The 17,473-nt window shown below is 40.1% G+C and overlaps 1 protein-coding gene across 3 annotated transcripts in view; it reads left to right on the top strand.

Moving 5' to 3' along the window:
- Positions 1-17,473, top strand: part of ARHGAP26 (Rho GTPase activating protein 26) — a 282,090-nt gene that overhangs the window by 167,989 nt on the left and 96,628 nt on the right. For all 3 annotated transcript variants that reach the window (XM_081317345.1, XM_081317346.1, XM_081317347.1), the window contains one exon: positions 11,810-11,894. In XM_081317345.1, the coding sequence (XP_081173471.1) occupies positions 11,810-11,894 (85 nt within the window). The remainder of the gene's footprint in view (positions 1-11,809; positions 11,895-17,473) is intronic.

Here is a 17,473-nt window from a genome sequence, read left to right as displayed (position 1 = left end):
CAGAATCACACAGGAGACATGCTTTTCAGTTTTGGCAATTCAGTGAGGAATTTATGAATTCTTGTCAATCTGTCATCAGTTCAGTACATGGGGCTGCCCTTGAGGACCACTCGGAGGCTCCAACTGGTACAGAATGCAGCCGCGAGAGTCGTGTCGGGAGTCTCCCGATACTCCCATGTTATACCTCTGCTCCGTGAGCTGCATTGACTCCCAGTTGTCTTTCGAGTGAGATTCAAGGTACTGGTAATGGTGTTCAAGGCCCTACATGGCATGGGTCCGGAGTACCTTAGGGAGCACCTGCTGCCGGCATCAACGTCCCTCCGCCCTGTGCGTTCCCACAGAGAGGGCCTCCTCAGGGTGCCACCGATCAGAGAATGTCGTTTGGTGGCCCCCAGGGGGAGGTCCTCTGTGGGCACCCCGGAGTTATGGAATTGGTTGCCGGTTGAACTCCGGATGGCGCCCGACCTCCGTTCCTTCCGACGCGATCTGAAAACGCATTTATTTGAACAAGCCGGCTTGGCCTGATGGGGGATGGGTTGTTTTTTTTATTGTTCTTAATATTTGTATTTATTGTTTTTACCTTGGGCATTATGTTTAATTCCTTTTAACTTTTGTACTTTTGTATTTTATACATTTGCCCTGTTCACCGCCCTGAGTCCTTCAGGAGAAGGGCGGTATATAAATAAAATAATAATAATAATAATAATAATAATAATAATAATAATAATAATAATAATAATAATAATAATAATAATTAATAATAATAATAATAATAATAATAAATAATTATTATTATTATTATTATTATTATTATTATTATTATTATTATTATTATTATTATTATTATTATTATTATTATTATTTTCCAAACTAAATCTGGACCTTTTAAAATGAAATAGAAATCCTTTGCACAACAACATTTTGTTTTCTGAATCTGTATCCTGAAAAATGATCTCTTTAAGGTTCTTGCAGCAGATCGTTGCACTCCAGTAATAGTTTTCAGAGGTCTAACCTTTCAAGCCAAGGGGAAAAAAATTATCCAGCTTAAGTTCTATTCAAAACATGTTTCTGAAAGAAAAAAAATGGGTAGCATTTGTCTTGATAATGATAGCTACAATCTCCACATCTTACATTGTATTTATAGTAGTGAAGCCTATGAATCTGAAAAGTGCTGATAACATGGAAGGTAGAAAACTAAATAATTTGGCTTTTGTGGGAAAAGAGGAAATGCATCAGTTTTGTCTGTGATTCAAATCTTGTGTGTGTTGAGTTTAGAATTAGATGTCAGTTCAAGATTTTGAGGCAATATCATGTGAGCAATATGAATGTTAAACATTAAACCAAAACTGGGTGTTTTGCAAAAACGTCTGAATCCAGGTAGGGAATGATGATTGTAAAGATGATAAATGAGCAAAAGAGAGATTATTTGATGCCATGTTTAACATCCAAAGCACCGAGACATGATGAAAAATAGAGGGGGAAAATAAGGTGTTATCTACTTAATGGTGATGCCTCAGTCCCCCTTTTAAATAAACACACAGGAAACTTGAGAGAGTCAAAGAATACCCAAAAAAAGTTACTGTGTTCTTCACTGATTATAGAAAGGCTTTTGATTGTGTTGATTATATCAAGCTAGGGAATATGCTCAGAAAAATGGGAATCCCAGAACATTTCACTGTCCTTATAAGAAAGTTATATACAGGACAGAAAGCTACTATGTATAGAACATGATGAAGCAGACTGCTTCCAGGTTGACAAAAGAGCGAGATAAAGCTGTATATTTTCTTATTTATTAGTCAGCCTTACTGCTAATTCATACTAAAGGACCCAGATTGGCTGAATATGAACACGGCTATAAAATTGGAGGAAGAAATATCTAAAACCTGTAGTTTGCCAATTATATCACTCCGACAGATGAAAATGCACAGGTTTGAAAGTTCTAGTAATGAAAGTCAAGGAACACAGTGGAAAACTGGGATTATAATTAAACATAAAGAAGACCAAACTAATGGCTACAGGTAGAACAATCAGTCTAAGAATTGTCAAATGTGTTTTGGGGCATCCATAGACGCCTGGGAGGATGAGACCACTGCTTCTCATCTGTCACTGTTCCTCTTTGGAAAGTTGGCTTTTCTGGGTGAGGTCACTGAGAGCTTTCTTGATCTGGTAGTCTGGTTTCTGCATTGGATTGGTATTTAATGGGATGTAAGTTTCTTTGCTTGGTATCGTTTCGCTTTTTGTATATATTGTGACCTGTAGTTCGGTCTTTGTCTGCAGGTAGGATGATGATAGTCTCTGGTTCTTCTTTTAGGTTTTTGAAGGCTACTCTGTCCTCTGCTTTAAACAGCCCAACCCAAAAACCACCAAGGAAACTCCCACCAACTCTGACGAGGCAAGCAACTAAAATATAAAATGAGAGCAAACCCCGCTTCTTACTAGCACTGATGAAGTGACTTAGTTTGTGTAACGAAACGTCTGCAACACAACAACCAAGCTCAGAGAGCCCCAAGCTCATTTTGGCCTAAAGCTACAAATATTCTCCTCTAAAGGAATGAAGATTTGTTTATTCTGTCGGCTAAGATATTTCTGAAACAGCATAGATAAAATTCATTAAAAATAGAAGTTGGACTTGAATTGAAAACTGAAAGTCTCTCCAAATATGTAGCCTAGGTTTTCTAGGAAGCCCATTATGTTTGTAGGCCAACCCTGCTGTTTCTAAGAGTGAGTGGACTGATGCTTCTCAGGAGCTAAGCAAGGCGCACGATAAGTCATCCTGTTGATTGACTCTACATCTGGTAAAAATTGAGAGCATCACATGAACAATATTACGGCTTTCAGCCAATTGAACTCATTGGCTTCCTGTCCTGTGAACTTGCAGCAGGATAGTTGTGCCATGCTTGAGAAACAAAAGCACACATTTTCTTCTTAATGTTGAAATTATCTCCATATATGGTATAGCCAAAATGCTCCACTGGAATGAAGGTAATCTTAGCAGGTTGTTAAGGAGGCAGAAGGGAATAGCAGCTGGGTAGAAAAGTCTTTTCCCACACTTCTTCTTCTCTGTAGTTTAATTATTTAGCAACCCCTTGTATTAAATACTGTTCTTGCTTTCAGGCTTAACATTTAAGCCATGTAGGAACATGGAGGGTTTTAAAAAAACAAAAAGATTGAAGCACTGAGCTGAAAGATCAGCAACTGGGATGAGAGAGAAAAATGTGTTTGGGGCAGTGTTTTTTTTTAAAAGCAGTGCATCTTTTTGCAGTTTTATAGCACCAAAATTTATAGGGCATTTCCCCTATTAAAGCTGGTAATCTGATCAGGCATTGAAGATGCTATGCATGTATTTATAGATATGAAAACAAATAACTCAGAACTCAAACGTGTGAAAGTTTACAGTGGTAGACATTTTAAATTTTACCTCCTTTCCCTTCGAAACAAAACAAAACAGGGAAACGGAGGGTGTGTTTAAAGAGAAGAACGCAGAGTTTCACGGAGGGAAGAGATAGGCACTTGGAAGCAGAGTCTGTGCAAGGAAGCCTAGGGCTCAGTGGGTGGTATGTCCAATTAAAGGGATGGAAAAGAAATATTTTTGCTTGAAAACCTGGAGAACTATTGCCAGACAGATGAGATTGTTTTACACTATGTATTTTCTTTAAGGCTAGTGGCCGTTGTTTTCCTAATTTGTTTAACTTGGAAATGCAGGCTCTCCTGTAAACACTAGATGAGCGAATCATGTGATCTCGTAAGTCAATATGTTTTATGCCTGCACTGTGTTTGTGAATGAGTGTGTATGTTGGCAGTATAAGGGAGCATGGATAAGAGAGGATTAATTTGTTTTCCAAGAGGCTAGCAGAATAGCCCAGTGCTTGGGCCATTGGGAAGATCCATTGCAAGAGATACTGTAGTGACTGCCAGGTTTTTCCGAAAGCAGATAGTTTAGAAGGGCTTCTGAATAAGGCCAGGATATAGAACTGAGCCTATTAAAAAGGTTGGGTTCACATCTCAGTGCCACAAATAGCTCTGCTGCCCAGCTGTTTTTTAAGCAATTTGTCTATAATTTGATACGACTGCATTGTACGTATGAAAAGCTGACACAAGCAAAGTCCAAATGGCCAGCCTGAAAGATGTGGTTCAGGGAATAGGGAACAGAGGACAGATTTTACAGCTTTTTCCTCTTGGCTCCTTTACTGCATACCACCGTTTCAAATCGTTTGGGGTTTATGAGCTGAAGTTACGCTGAAATTTGGATCGTTCAGGGAAAGCTAACATTTTAGCCGAATTTCTTCTCATGAATGGTTGGAAGAGCTAATGTGATTTGGGATATAACGGTTTATATTTAAAAGAAAAAAAAATCTAGGGATAAATGGAAAAAACTGAAAGACCATAGAGTGCAAGGGCATGAAAAGATAGAGGCGGGGGGGGGGGGGGGAAAGGAAAATTAGACATAGATAAGCCATTAGCTATCCAGTTCATCCTAGCCTTTGGGTGAACATTGTGCAATACCTGAAAAGAAGTTGCTTAATTTATATATATTTACCTTTACTTGCCACTACCTCTTACTCATAAAGCTCATTCAGCAGTAAAAATCAGACTCCTTTTCTTTCCTGAGACATACCTAGTGATGACTAGCAAAGATAAAGTCATTTGGCTGCAATCTCACTTAATCCTGAACTTTGCTTAGCAGGCCTCCCGAGGCTCTTTACAGATGTTTCTATTTTGCAAGCCAATGGGAACCTCATGAGCAGAATTTCCTTGCCTTCCAACAGCAAATGTCAGTCTGGCCTGAACCCTCATCTGGCAAAAGGTTTGTGGAGTTGTGAGCTTAAGGTCTACTGGGTAAAGCAGCTCAGTGGATAATTTGCCGAGCAAAAGGCCCATTATACAGCAGGGTGTAAACTTCATGTTCTCCCCCGCAATCCAAACAAAATGCAGCCAGTTGTAGGAGTGGCTGAACTTTCTCTGTCTGTATGTTGAGACAGATTTTTATTTTTATTTTATTTTAACGGGGCTGTGTCTAGCATGGTGCAACCCTGGCATACAAGTGTACATGCCGCTCTGCCAGAAATGATTCATCTGCAAACTGTTTCACATAGTTTTGACACAGTGCAGATATGCTACTTATTATTAGCAGAATGTCTCTCACTCTGACAGGCAAGAGTGACGGGGGTGGGGTGGGGTGGGTGGGGGATGGCTTGTATTTCACACTCCCAGGGATTCCCTGCCAGGGGAAGCTGAGCTACCAAATGTGAAGCGTGGTAGAGGAAGCTTTGCTCCTTCTGCGGTGTAGTTCTCAGGGGCAGGATTGCATATATTTCCCTCTTAAGGGTGACTGTCAGACATAACCAAACGGAGGAAGAGGTAAAGGTCAGGAAATGAACTGCCCCTGCTGATGTGAGTGCTTGAACAGAGCCCCAGGTATTTGCTTCTTCTCAGATTAACTGCTAAGGGCCACCCGTTTATCATGACCATCAGATTTCAGTGGGTGTGGGACTTCCAGACGTCCAACTCCTGTCTTCGGCTCAGAGCTCTACTACACATTTCTTTCTTCCTCCCTTCTTCATCGTGCCAGAGGATGACAGAAACTGACTCTGTGTGGTTTTTGTATGCATCTCTCTCTCTCTGTGTGTGTGAGAGAGTTACTGATTAACTTCGGATGTCTTATTCCAGTTTGTGGAGGCTGTTCGAGACTGAATGGGGCAAAATGGACTCATCCTGAGCAAGATGGCGTGACTGTGGGTATTTGAGCCCTGTGGAAACGAGATTCTTTCATCTTTGGTTCTGAATGGGGTTCTCCAGACTCAGACTCCGTGTGCAATCCAAGGGTCCTCCTGGATTCGTGACTCCTGCTCAAAGAGCAGATGGCAGCCGTGGCTAGGAGGGCCTTTGCACATCTTTGGATGGTGCACCAGTTCTGCCCATGCCTGGATTGGGAGGCTCTGTTCTGTTCACAGTTACCCACGTCTTTGTAACTTCATTTAGACTATTGTAGCACATTCTACACTGGGCTTCTAAAGATCATTCAGAATCTTCAGCTGTGCAGAATGAGGCTTGTGTGCATGGTAAATGGTGACAGATACATGGCGCACGTAACACTAGTTCTGCATGAGCTGCATTGGTTACCAGTGTGCTTCTGGGTGCAATTCAAGGTCCTGGTGGTTATCGTTAAAGATAAGTACTTGTAAACTACATGGCTTGGGACCGGGATACCTGAGGCATAGCCTTTTTCCAAGAGTCTCTACCTTCCAACTAGATCTAGCAGAATGGGCATGCTGCAGATCCTGTCAGCCAAAGAGGGCCAGCTGTCAGGGTCCAAAATATGAGCTTTTTCTGCAGCGGTTTCTACTCTATGGAACATCCATTGCCCTTTCATCAGGCCCTAAAAATCTGGCTGTGTTCCTGAGCCTGTGTTAAATGCCCCGTTTCCTGGCTGTACTGCTAACTGGCCAAGTATCTCAGTGCTTGGTATATTTACTTTGGATATTTCTATTGTTTTAAAAAGTTTTTAGTATTTTTTTTATTGTGATGACATATATTGCATTAGATGGGTGGCTATAGAAATTGAATGAATGAATGAATAAGCAAACAAACTTTAAAATCAGGCCCGAAAAGAAAGCTGTGAGGCAGATTCATAAAAATGTGCATCCATGTCCAGCTATTCGGCTATTATATTAGATACGCCCAGTTGATTGAGCAACGTTTCCATTAAACCACATCAATTCTTTAACTGCTTCAGTTGCCCACAAATGATGTCGGTTCTTCTTTCATTTCTGAAAGGATGCCTCCATCCTACACAATCGTTGTACCTCCATAGATAATGTTATACTGTTCCTGCCAACTGAGTCCTACACTCCTATTAAGTTGCTGGCAGCCGCAAGTGTTTATAGGCAGCAAATTGGAAAAAGCCCTTCAGTAGAGTTCCTTGCACTTCAGCTTCAAAATCCATCAAACAGAATCCCATGTGCTCTTAAGTGTGAGTGAACATGCTACTAATAAAGACATACAACCGTATAGCCTCGTGAACCAAAATAGCTCAGGATCTCCCTGGGAACATGCCAGCATATGCTAGAATCACCTGAAAAAAAACTTGCCTTACTATAATCGCTTCCTTCCTTCCTGAAGTTCTTAGGGTTCCATCTGGATAAAAAAGGGAAGGTAATTGCCTGTTTTCACAGAGCAGAACCAAACTAACCCTTCCTCAAATGGGCAGAGAATCACTAAGCACAGCACTGCTGACTACAGCCACCAGTTACAATTCTTTTGTCATTGTTGCAGGATGCAAAAGAATCCCCACATTGGACAGATCATGCAACCCTCTGGGTGTTTTGAGACTTTTTCAATCGTCAGCCATTTCAGAGTATGGAGAAGGTATCTCTCTCTCTCCACCACCACCCCTCAGTTATCACAAATTGGAATCCAAATTGCCAGTCCATATTCATATAGGATTCGTTCCAATCCATGACCCCAAAAATAACAGAGCAAGAAATGTCTATTGGAGTCAAACTTTTTACCAAGAGGTACACAAAGCCTACCATGATAAAAGATAGTATAATATGGATTACGGGGGGGGAATGAACAAAAGGGATTTCTATTGCATAAACAACAGGCAAATATTCCAGTATAAAAACTATGGAGACACACAGTTCAAAGAGTTCATCACATAGAGCAAAAGGATTGGGTCGTGCCTAAGGTCCACATACCACTATAATTAGCTAGCTAACACCCTCTAGGCCTGGAACTGAGGTAGGCATTGGCTATAGCATTCCAACAGAAGACATACCATGACCATCAGGCGTGGCGTATAAAATCCCAGCAGTCTCCACCTTTACCAGTTATGAGGATATCAATCATGCTCAGGAGCTATGTCACAGAGACTCTTAGTTGCTCCAGAATCCTCCATACTCAGCAATTAAACAAGAGATCGGTAGAAACAGCTCAGCCTCAAGGACATGTTGATCCAGTGCCCCTTGAGATCTCACATAACTGTATCGTACAGCAATAACCCTCATCTGTGAGCTGCAAATGAAGCATCAAATATGAATTTACCATGGAAAAGAGTGAAGAAGGGAGGCAGAAGTTTTAAGATGCTATGACAAACTCCTCAATTTTCCAACGGCAGAGCAGTGCCCTTGTTGAAATTCATTTTGCGCTTTCCAGAAAATAAAAAAGTGTGTGTTGGATGCCTTGTTTTCCAATCCTTAAGTGACTCTGGTAGAAGTTATGGATGTGCCCTGCATAACTGGTCTGGGTTCCTCTCATTCTCTTTATCTGTCAAGTTGCATGATAGCACTTGTGTTTGGCAATGATTCACTGTCTACTTTGCTATTGCTTGTCTCCCTCACTGAAGACTTTAGTCCTCATTTAGCAACAACAATTGGGACTGGCAACTTGGTTAAGTGAAGGAGTTGCTAAGTGAAACCTCCATTATGCTTATGTTCTTACATCAACTTTGCTTTACAGACTGGTGAAAGTTGTTAATGCAAGGATTAGTCTCAAAGGTATTTTTTCATCACTATTGTAACTGAATGGTCACGAAACAAGGCAGTCATTAACAAGGACTGCAAAAGATAAACTAGAAACAAAAATTAAAATAAGCAAGAAAATGGTAAGAGAACACCTATCTGACCTTGATGGATATAAATCACCGGACCTGACAGATTACATCCCAGAGTTCTGAAAAAGAGCTGGCAGATGTTATCTCAGAACCATTGCATCACATCTTTCAAAAATCCTGGAGCATTGGAGAAGTACCTGATGATTTGAAAAGAGCTGATGTGGTTCCCATCTTCAAGAAAGGGGGGGAAAAACAACAGACCGAGGAAACTACAGAGCAATCAGTCTAACATCAATACCTGGGAAGATCTTGGAAAAGATAATCAAAAAACAGATCTGCAAATAACTAGAACCAAACAAAGTCATAACCAGTAGCCAGCACGGGTTTGTCAAAAACAGATCATGCAAAACCAAACTTATTTCATTCTTTGATAAAATGACTAAATTAGTAGACTAGCGAAAGGCTGTGGACATAGTTTACTTAGACTTCAGTAAAGCATTTGACAAAGTAGACCACAACCTGCTGCTTAGTAAGCTAGAAAAAGTGGGATAGACAACAACACTATCAGATGGATCTGTAACTGGCTGACAAACTGTACTCAGTGAGTAATCCTCAATGGCACTACATTCACATGGAGATAAGTAAGCAGTGGGATATGACAAGGTTCCATCTTAGGCCCATCTTCAATATCTTAGGTTCCATCTTCAAAATCTTCATTAATGACTTAGATGAGGGAATAGAAGGGGAGCTCATCAAATTTGCAGATGACACCAAACTGGCAGGAATAACCAACACCCCAGAAGACAAGCTCAGGATCCAAAAAAATCTTGACAAACTTGGGCCCTATCCAGCAAGATGAGTTTTAATGTGGAGAAAAGCAAGGTTTTACATTTAGGCAGGAAAAATCAAAGGTTTAAGTACAGATTAGGTGGACCTGGCTCAAAAACAGCAACTGTGAGAGGGACCTTGGAGTCCTAGTAGACGATCACTTGACTGCGAGCCAGCAGTGTGCAGCAGCAGCCAAAAAAAGCTAATACAATCCTGGGTTGTGTAAACAGAGGCATAGAATCAAGATCACACAAAGTATTAGTACCGCTTTATAAAACCCTAGTAAGACCACACCTGGAATACTGCAACCAATTTTGGTCACCACACTACAAAAAAGATGTTGAGAGTTTGGAAAAAATTCAGAGAAGAGCAACTAAAATAATCAAGAGGTCTGGAGACTGAAACATATGAAGAACGGCTGCAGGACTTGGGTTTGGCTAGTCTAAAGAAAAGAAGAAACAGGCACGACATGATAGCAGTTTTCCAGTATTTGAGGGGCTGCCACAAAGATGAGGGGGTCACGTTATTCTCCAAAGCACCAAATGGCAGGACAAGAAACAATGGTTGGAAACTAATAAAAGAGAGAAGCAACCTGGAATTAAAGAGAAACTTTGTAACAGTGAGGACAATTAACCAGTGGAACAGCTTGCCTTCAGAAATTGTGGGCGCTCCATCACTGGAGATTTTTAAGAAGAGACTAGAAATGGTATAGGTTTTCCTGCTTGAGAAAGGGGCTGGACTAGAAGACCTCCAAGGACTCCTATTCTATTCTATTCTATTCTATTCTATTCTATTCTATTCTATTCTATTCTATTCTATTCTATTCTATTCTATTCTATTCTATTCTATTCTATTCTATTCTATTCTATTCTATTCTATTCTATTCTATTCTACTCTACTCTACTCTACTCTACTCTACTCTACTCTACTCTATTGATTACTGTATTTTCTTTCTCATGGGCAGTTTGGGATAGGTAGTCTTCTCAGCAGGTGGTCTATATCAGTGGCCCCCCAACCTTTTGGGCACCAGGGACCGGTTTCCTGAAGAGAGGTTTTTCCGAGGACCATAGGGAGCGTGGTTTCACATGCTGCCTGCATCCCACAGATGGGGCTTCACTTGTTTGTGCCACCTGGTTTCTGGCATGCTGCAAACCGGTGCCTGTCCACGGATCAGGGGTTGGGGACCCCTGGTCTATGTTGAGCCAGAGAATGGGTAAGGTTGGCAGTAATAAGAAAGAGCAGACAGTTGTATGATTTTCTGGGGTGCTTCAAATGCTGCTGCTTATGCTTGTTTTCTGTTCCTCCTTCCCCTTCTCTTTCTCCCTCACACCTTTGGTTTACATCTGGGATCACTGGGAAAGAGGCTGGTACTGCATTCAGTAACTGTCAGTTTGTTACTCTTATAAGGGCCTTATGGGAAACTCTGAAATTCCTGTTGGCAATGGATGAAGATTTGATAATTCACCCTGGTAGCTCCTGGTACCAATTCCATGATCATGTCCTTCCAAAACTACCAAAAAGGAAATTGGATAGCATTATTTGTGACATGCGAATATGGGATTATTTTAGGTCAGAATTACTATAATGAAGAATATTGCCAATTTCATCTTGATTTGTTTAAAGTCTCTTTTTCTCCTTCAGTTATAGTTTGGGGTTTGATTGATGGATTCCAGCTGTGGTTTAGCTGTTCCTGTGTGTGGTATTCTGGGCCTGTTTTGCCATGCTATTATGATACTGTATGCAGGTTGAAAGTATTGAATTGCTTTTCTCATCCTTGTTTTGCCTGAATTTTTCCTCCAGTTTACTTGCTAAGATTCTTCAAACTCTTTATGCCAAACAGAAACAAAGGTCCTCAGTTAAGGGACTTATTGGGATCAATTCTGGTGTTTTGGAAGAAACTGCAGATTCCTTCCTTCTTTCTTGGCCTTTTATACATGTCCAGACAGATAACAAACTGTAGTTTCAAAATACATCTTTCAACTAAAGGACCACATGTCAAACCAAGTTATTCTTTATTTCTACACACCTACATCCATATATGCAGCACCAAATCTGGGCTACCAAAATCTAGATGACCATTTGATGACATCATAAATAAAATTTTATATGTGTATGTATCTAGAATTCTGTAACCCAATCTGGTAGTTATAGTTTAATGTGTGTGTTTGTGTGTGTATATATGTGTGTGTGTGTGTGTGTGTGTGTGTGTGTGTGTGTGTGTAGATATAGATGTGTATATGTTTATGTATGTGTGTGTGTGTGTGTGTGTGCATGCGTGCACACACACACACATCTCAATCAATCAATCTCTGGTCCAAATCGTGGATTTTTACACCCCAAATATGGTAGACCTCAATAAACATATGGTGAATATTCTGGAATAAGATTTTTCCCCTTTCTTTATGGTCTCATTCTTGCCGCTCTTCTTAGATCCCAAAACTGCTGAGACAGAAGATGACGTCTGTGCAGAATGGGAAGTTAAAACAATCACCAGTGCATTGAAAACATATTTAAGGTAAGTGAGGAAGCTTTTTAATGTGTTTACAAGAACTCTCTGCTTTTCCGTGTTATTCTTATTGAAGGATGCTTGAACTTTGCTTAGAGTCTCATTTCCTAGCTGTTTCTTTTTATGCTCTTGTTTGAAAGAATTCCATTTGTTACTCAATGTTAGTATTCTGTAATGTAAAAACTAATGGCTAATCATTCCTATCAAAAAATATTTATAAACACAATTTTCTAAAACTTCACTGCAGTACATCTCAGAATTATTGCCAAGATTTCAGTGTTAACTATCTCCAGCAGTATTCTGATTTTCAAGCAGCCATTCTGTAAGGTGTTATGATGTTTCAGGCTTAGAAAGCAACTCTTCTCCACCTCCTGAAACTATCTTACTTCATGAGGTTTTACAAGAGATAGAGACTTTGTTTGAGTTCAAGTCCTAGTTTATTTTTTGGGACGCGGTGGCTTAGTGGGTTACAACGCTGAGCTTGTCGATCAGAAGATCGGCAGTTTGGTGGGTCGAATCCCGAGTGCCGCATAACAGAGTGAGAGCCTGTTACTCGTCCCAGCTTCTGCCAACCTAGCAGTTCGAAAGCACGTAAAAATGCAAGTAGAAAAATAGGGACCACTACGGTGGGAAGGTAACAACGTTCCGTGCGCCTTTGGCATCTAGTCATGCCAGCCACATGACCACGGAGACGTTCTCGGACAAGCACTGGCTCTGCGGCTTTGAAACAGAGATGAGCACCGGCCCCTAGAGTTGGAAACGACTAGCACGCATGTGCGGGGGAACCTTTACCTTTACCTTTACCATAGTTTATTTATGGTTGTATTTTGAAGTACATGAAGAATATTGCTGAAAAACCTGGTTATTTGTAGGGATAGATGATGTCATTCTATGGAGCACTAAAGCTAAAGGTAAGTCCAGCATGGTTCCTAGTAGCTTCACTGATACATACATGTAGATTTCTTAGTAACAATGTAGAAGTAGCCCAAGGATGTTTATAATTCTGGCCATTCTCTGGAGTTTTTCCATCATCTACTAATCAGGTGTAATCATTCTTCGTTTCCAAGTCCAGAGAAGGAGTTTAGGAAGCACTACTCTAGGAAAATCAGGAAACTATGGGTGAGAGGGATATTATGCCAGAAGCATGCTACTTCCTTTGACACTTTCTGAGGACAATGTAATTTATTACTGTTAATCATGCTGCAATAAAGATAATACAAAGATTTATTTGGCAGCTGGTCATAAGCCTCAAGTGTAAGGAAGAATAACCAATAATCTCTTCAGCTCCTATCTAGCGTTCTTTTCTACTCTCTCCACATTTTGATAGGCTTTTTTTTAGAGCTGGAATTTAGAGTTGTGAAGAGAAGATCCTAATCTTAACAGAGCCTTTTGTTGTTAGCAAGTAACAAACTAGAGGCATTACTTATCTTTGGTGAGAAGGATAGTTAATAAAAGTTGAAGATTTTCAACCTTATTATATTCCCAGAAAATGAGTGTAGTGAACTTCTTGTGATTCCGAAGTGAATTTCCCAGTGTATTGAGTGGAGGGAAGCTTAGCTTATGCCAAAACACTTTATGGGGAACCTGGGTGGTTTACAGGAATAAAACCCCAAATACAAACCGAATATACACCTACACTCTTGGCAGCAATATTCATACAAACTACTTCACAGGACCAATATCAGTCCAGGGTCCTCAGGTCCCTTAGCAAAAGCATGTCAAGAAGGAGTATTTTGAAAACATTTTGGACAATAATTGAAGCTGGTTAGTAATGTGAATCTGAGTCCTTCGGGAGAAGGGCGGTATAAAAATTTAATAAATATAAATATAAATATTTTGGTCAATCCTCCCCTTTTGCTGTTCCCCCTTTACTTTCGCTGTATTTATAGAATAAGCCCAGATACCTATTACTGCTCATCCTTCTCCTAAATATCAGTAATTAGGAGAAATAAGAGCACTTCTACATCCTGTAGTGGTGAGGAAAGTAACAAACATATGAATTTGTGGTAATCTTGTAATATAACCTACAATGTAACCCGAGTTTAAATTAAGTCTCATTAAAAGTTTGATTCATGTTTGAAAAAACAATACATCAGACTTTGGGTTAAACTCAGCCATTCCAAAATATGAAACCTCTGCTACTCTCTTTTATAGATTGACTTGCATTTATGGTTGCTTGCTATATAACAGATATTCATGTAAGCTTCACCTCATGGACCAATACATTGGCATTCTCCTCTGGAATTTGCTGACACAACCCAGAATCCTCTGGTCCCTTTGTTCTGGGGATCCAAAACAGCACCAAACCACACTTTAATGTTGGCTTGGCGATTTTGTTGTAGTTGTTGGAATGCTGTGTTTCATTTTCTACCGATATATTTTTTTCAGTTATGCCAGGAATTTTCTTTTTTTTTTTCTCAAAGCACGGTAGTCGGCTGGATTATCTTGGGCAATCTTGGGGCATACCGTAATGTTCTTTCTGGAGACCAGTGGTTTCCTCATTAGTATTGTAAATGTTAGTTTATTGGTTGATAAAAGACTTGGGGGATGGTTTGGTTATCAGTCAGCTCAATGTTATCCATTATCTGCAAATAAATCTTCCTCCTTGCCACTCTACAGGAAGCCATGAAGAAGAAATGGAACAAGTCTCTACCCTAAGATATTTCAGGAGATAAATTAGTTCTGTGGATAATAATTTAGCTGATGAAATTCCTGTAACCTAACCTCAAGTAAATATTTTTTTTTTAAAAAAAACACTTGTGTATTTTTTAAAATCAAGGAAGGCTCCTCTATTGTCACATCATTGATCTGAATTTATAATTCCGCTTGTAATACAGCTAATTATCATAGAACTTTACAATTTTTTTTCAACAACAACAATGAATGCTGAGTCAATGTGTTCAGTAAAGACATGCCATTGTATACTGTTTCTATGTAAGAGGGCTTAAATGAAACTATACTCATATTGTAGATCGCAGTTCTCAAGGACTATGTGTAGATATGAATTCACATCTTCACAAACTTTTTGTTACCACAGTATATATGAAATTTATACTGCATCTGTGTATGGGTGTGTGTGTGTGTGTGTGTGTGTGTGTGTGTGTATGTATGTATGTATGTATGTATGTATGTTCTTTAATCATTTGTATCCTTGGGGTAGACATCTATAAAAGTGCACTAAAATACTGCCATGTTTCATTTAATGACTTTTTTTTAGAGAAAACACACTGCTAGCACAGGAATGCTTAGTCCTTCTATTGAAATTTTACTTATTATATCTGCTGACCTCTGGCCTTTGATGCTGGTCTGTTCCATAGTTTGATTATCCTGCTACAAAAAGCAATGTTTTCTAATGTAAAAGAATCAATATTATACTACTTTTGAAAGAAATCAACATCTTTGTTTTAAGTAGTTTATGTGGTTATGCAGCTGCCATCATAAATATATAGAACTGTTAACCTGGGACTTCCGGTGGCGACGCGACGCCGAAGACAGCCGTTTTTGGGCTGCCCGCTCCGCAGCTGTGTTTTTCCATCGTAAACAGTGCCGATCAGCTGTTTAGATGGATTTGAAGCCCCCTCCTCGGGAGAAGAGGAGGGGGTGAGGCCCCAGGTAGGGGTTGAGCTCTCCGGGGCCGCCTGAGCTGAGAGTTTGGGCGGCTGAAGGATTGAGCCCCCCCGAAGCCTGGGTTGCTCCGAGCTGCGCAGCGCCCCTGCTCCGGGATTTATGGAGCAGAGCCAGGCGTTAGCAACCACCCCTGCCAAAAGGAAATACTTTTGATTGTCAAGATGCAGGCAGAGCGGTACAGGAGGTCAAGGTGATGTGGACTCTTATCTTTACTCTCTAGCTCAATGGATTTTATAGCTTTAAAGTGAAAGTGCGCAATAAGTGAAAGTGGGGGAAGATGGCGGCTAAAACTTCTAAAGCTCTTCGGAGTGCGGGGTCTTCCCTGGTGCAACAGACCTCATTGCAAGCTTTGCTTCCTCCTGCACCTCCTCCGGCATTGACGCTTAAGGATTTACAAGATGCTCTTGGAAAGCATTCACAATTGATGTCTGACATGATGGATGAAAAGTTGAAAAAGCTGGAGGAGAAAATGGAGGAGAAAATGGAGAAATTGGAGAAGAAGATGGAAGAGAAGTTTAGAGCAATGAGGGTGGACATGTTGTCTATGATTGAATCTGTAGCTGAATGTGTGCAACAGCTGGATGTAAAAGTGAAGGATCTCAGTCAAAAGAACTCTATATTAGAAGCAAAGGTATTAGAAAATGAAAATATAAGGGATAAAATGGACGGAGAATTGAGCCTTGTTCAGTATCATCAGATGCAGTATGCTATTAGAATCAGGGGTTTAAAGGAGAATTGTAAAGAAGATTTAAAGCAGCTGATTTCTGAGGCTCTGGAAGGGGTATTGGGCCAGCCAGCATCTGAAATTGAGGGAAATATGGACAAAATTTTTCGTGTAAATTCATGGATTGCAAGACAGAGGAAGTTACCCAGAGATGTGGTGGTCTATTTTACAAAGAGAGTAATTAGAGATGAAGTCATTCAAGCTGCTTATGATACTAAATTGGTAGTGGCTGAGCAAGAAGTCTTGGTTTTAAAAGAGATTCCTCCGAAGATTTTAAGGAGAAGGAAAGATTTTGCATTTCTAGTACAGGAACTTAAGAAATGTGATATTAAGTTTAGATGGGAGATTCCAGTTGGACTGGTGGTGACGCATGAAGGTAAAAGACATCATCTGGTTACTGTGGCCCAGGCACGTGATTTTTATAGCAATGTGTTAAAAGCAACCCCCCTATCATTTTTGGAAGCTGTAAAGGGATACGGCGAGGGAAAGCTTCAAGATGTTGCAGATAGACAGATAGAGGACAATGGTGTTGGAGGGGATCAAGATACAGTTTCATCGGATGTTGCAGGAGGCCAGAGGATGACGCGTGCCGCCCTAAAAAGAGCGAGACGAGAGCAAGAGCAAGACCAGCAGAAAGTTATGGAATCTCCAAAGTGTATTTACAGTGAAGCTGTGGGAGGGGCGCGGTCCAAAGAAGTTTTGAGGGTCATGACAGACGTGCTCCAAAAGCTTTGGAGCGTTAAGATTGGTGATTAAATTTTTAAATTAGAATGTCAATGGATTAAATTTATCATAGAGGAGAAAGAAAGTTTTTTTTAATATTTAACACAATTTAAGATTGATGTTATTTGCTTGTTAGAAAAGTATATTAGGGTTATGGACTAAAAGTATGTGTTGAACTAAGAATGGGTATGCAAGCTCCTAATTAACAACAAGTTGTCTTACAGACTGCTTAAACCTTTTTTTTTTACTCTTTTTATTTGAACTTAAGGATGATTTGGAACTGCGAGACATTTGGCGTGATACATGCAAGAACTATTTTTGATCATAGTTTAGTTTGGTTGGAGATTATTAAGGTTAATAGAGATAGGCGCTTTTGGCGCGTAACTGAGAATTTGTTTAGAAATTAGAGAAAGGTTGGAGAATGTAAATAGTAGGTGAAAGTTTTTTTTTCTTTTTTTTTGAAATTAATATGAATAAGGACTGGGATCAAGAAAATCTATTCTGAGTAAAGCTC

Source organism: Vipera berus, assembly GCF_964194415.1.
Source record: "Vipera berus genome assembly, chromosome: 2".
NCBI classification, from domain to species: domain Eukaryota; kingdom Metazoa; phylum Chordata; class Lepidosauria; order Squamata; family Viperidae; genus Vipera; species Vipera berus.
This window is presented reverse-complemented; position numbering and strand designations above follow the sequence as displayed.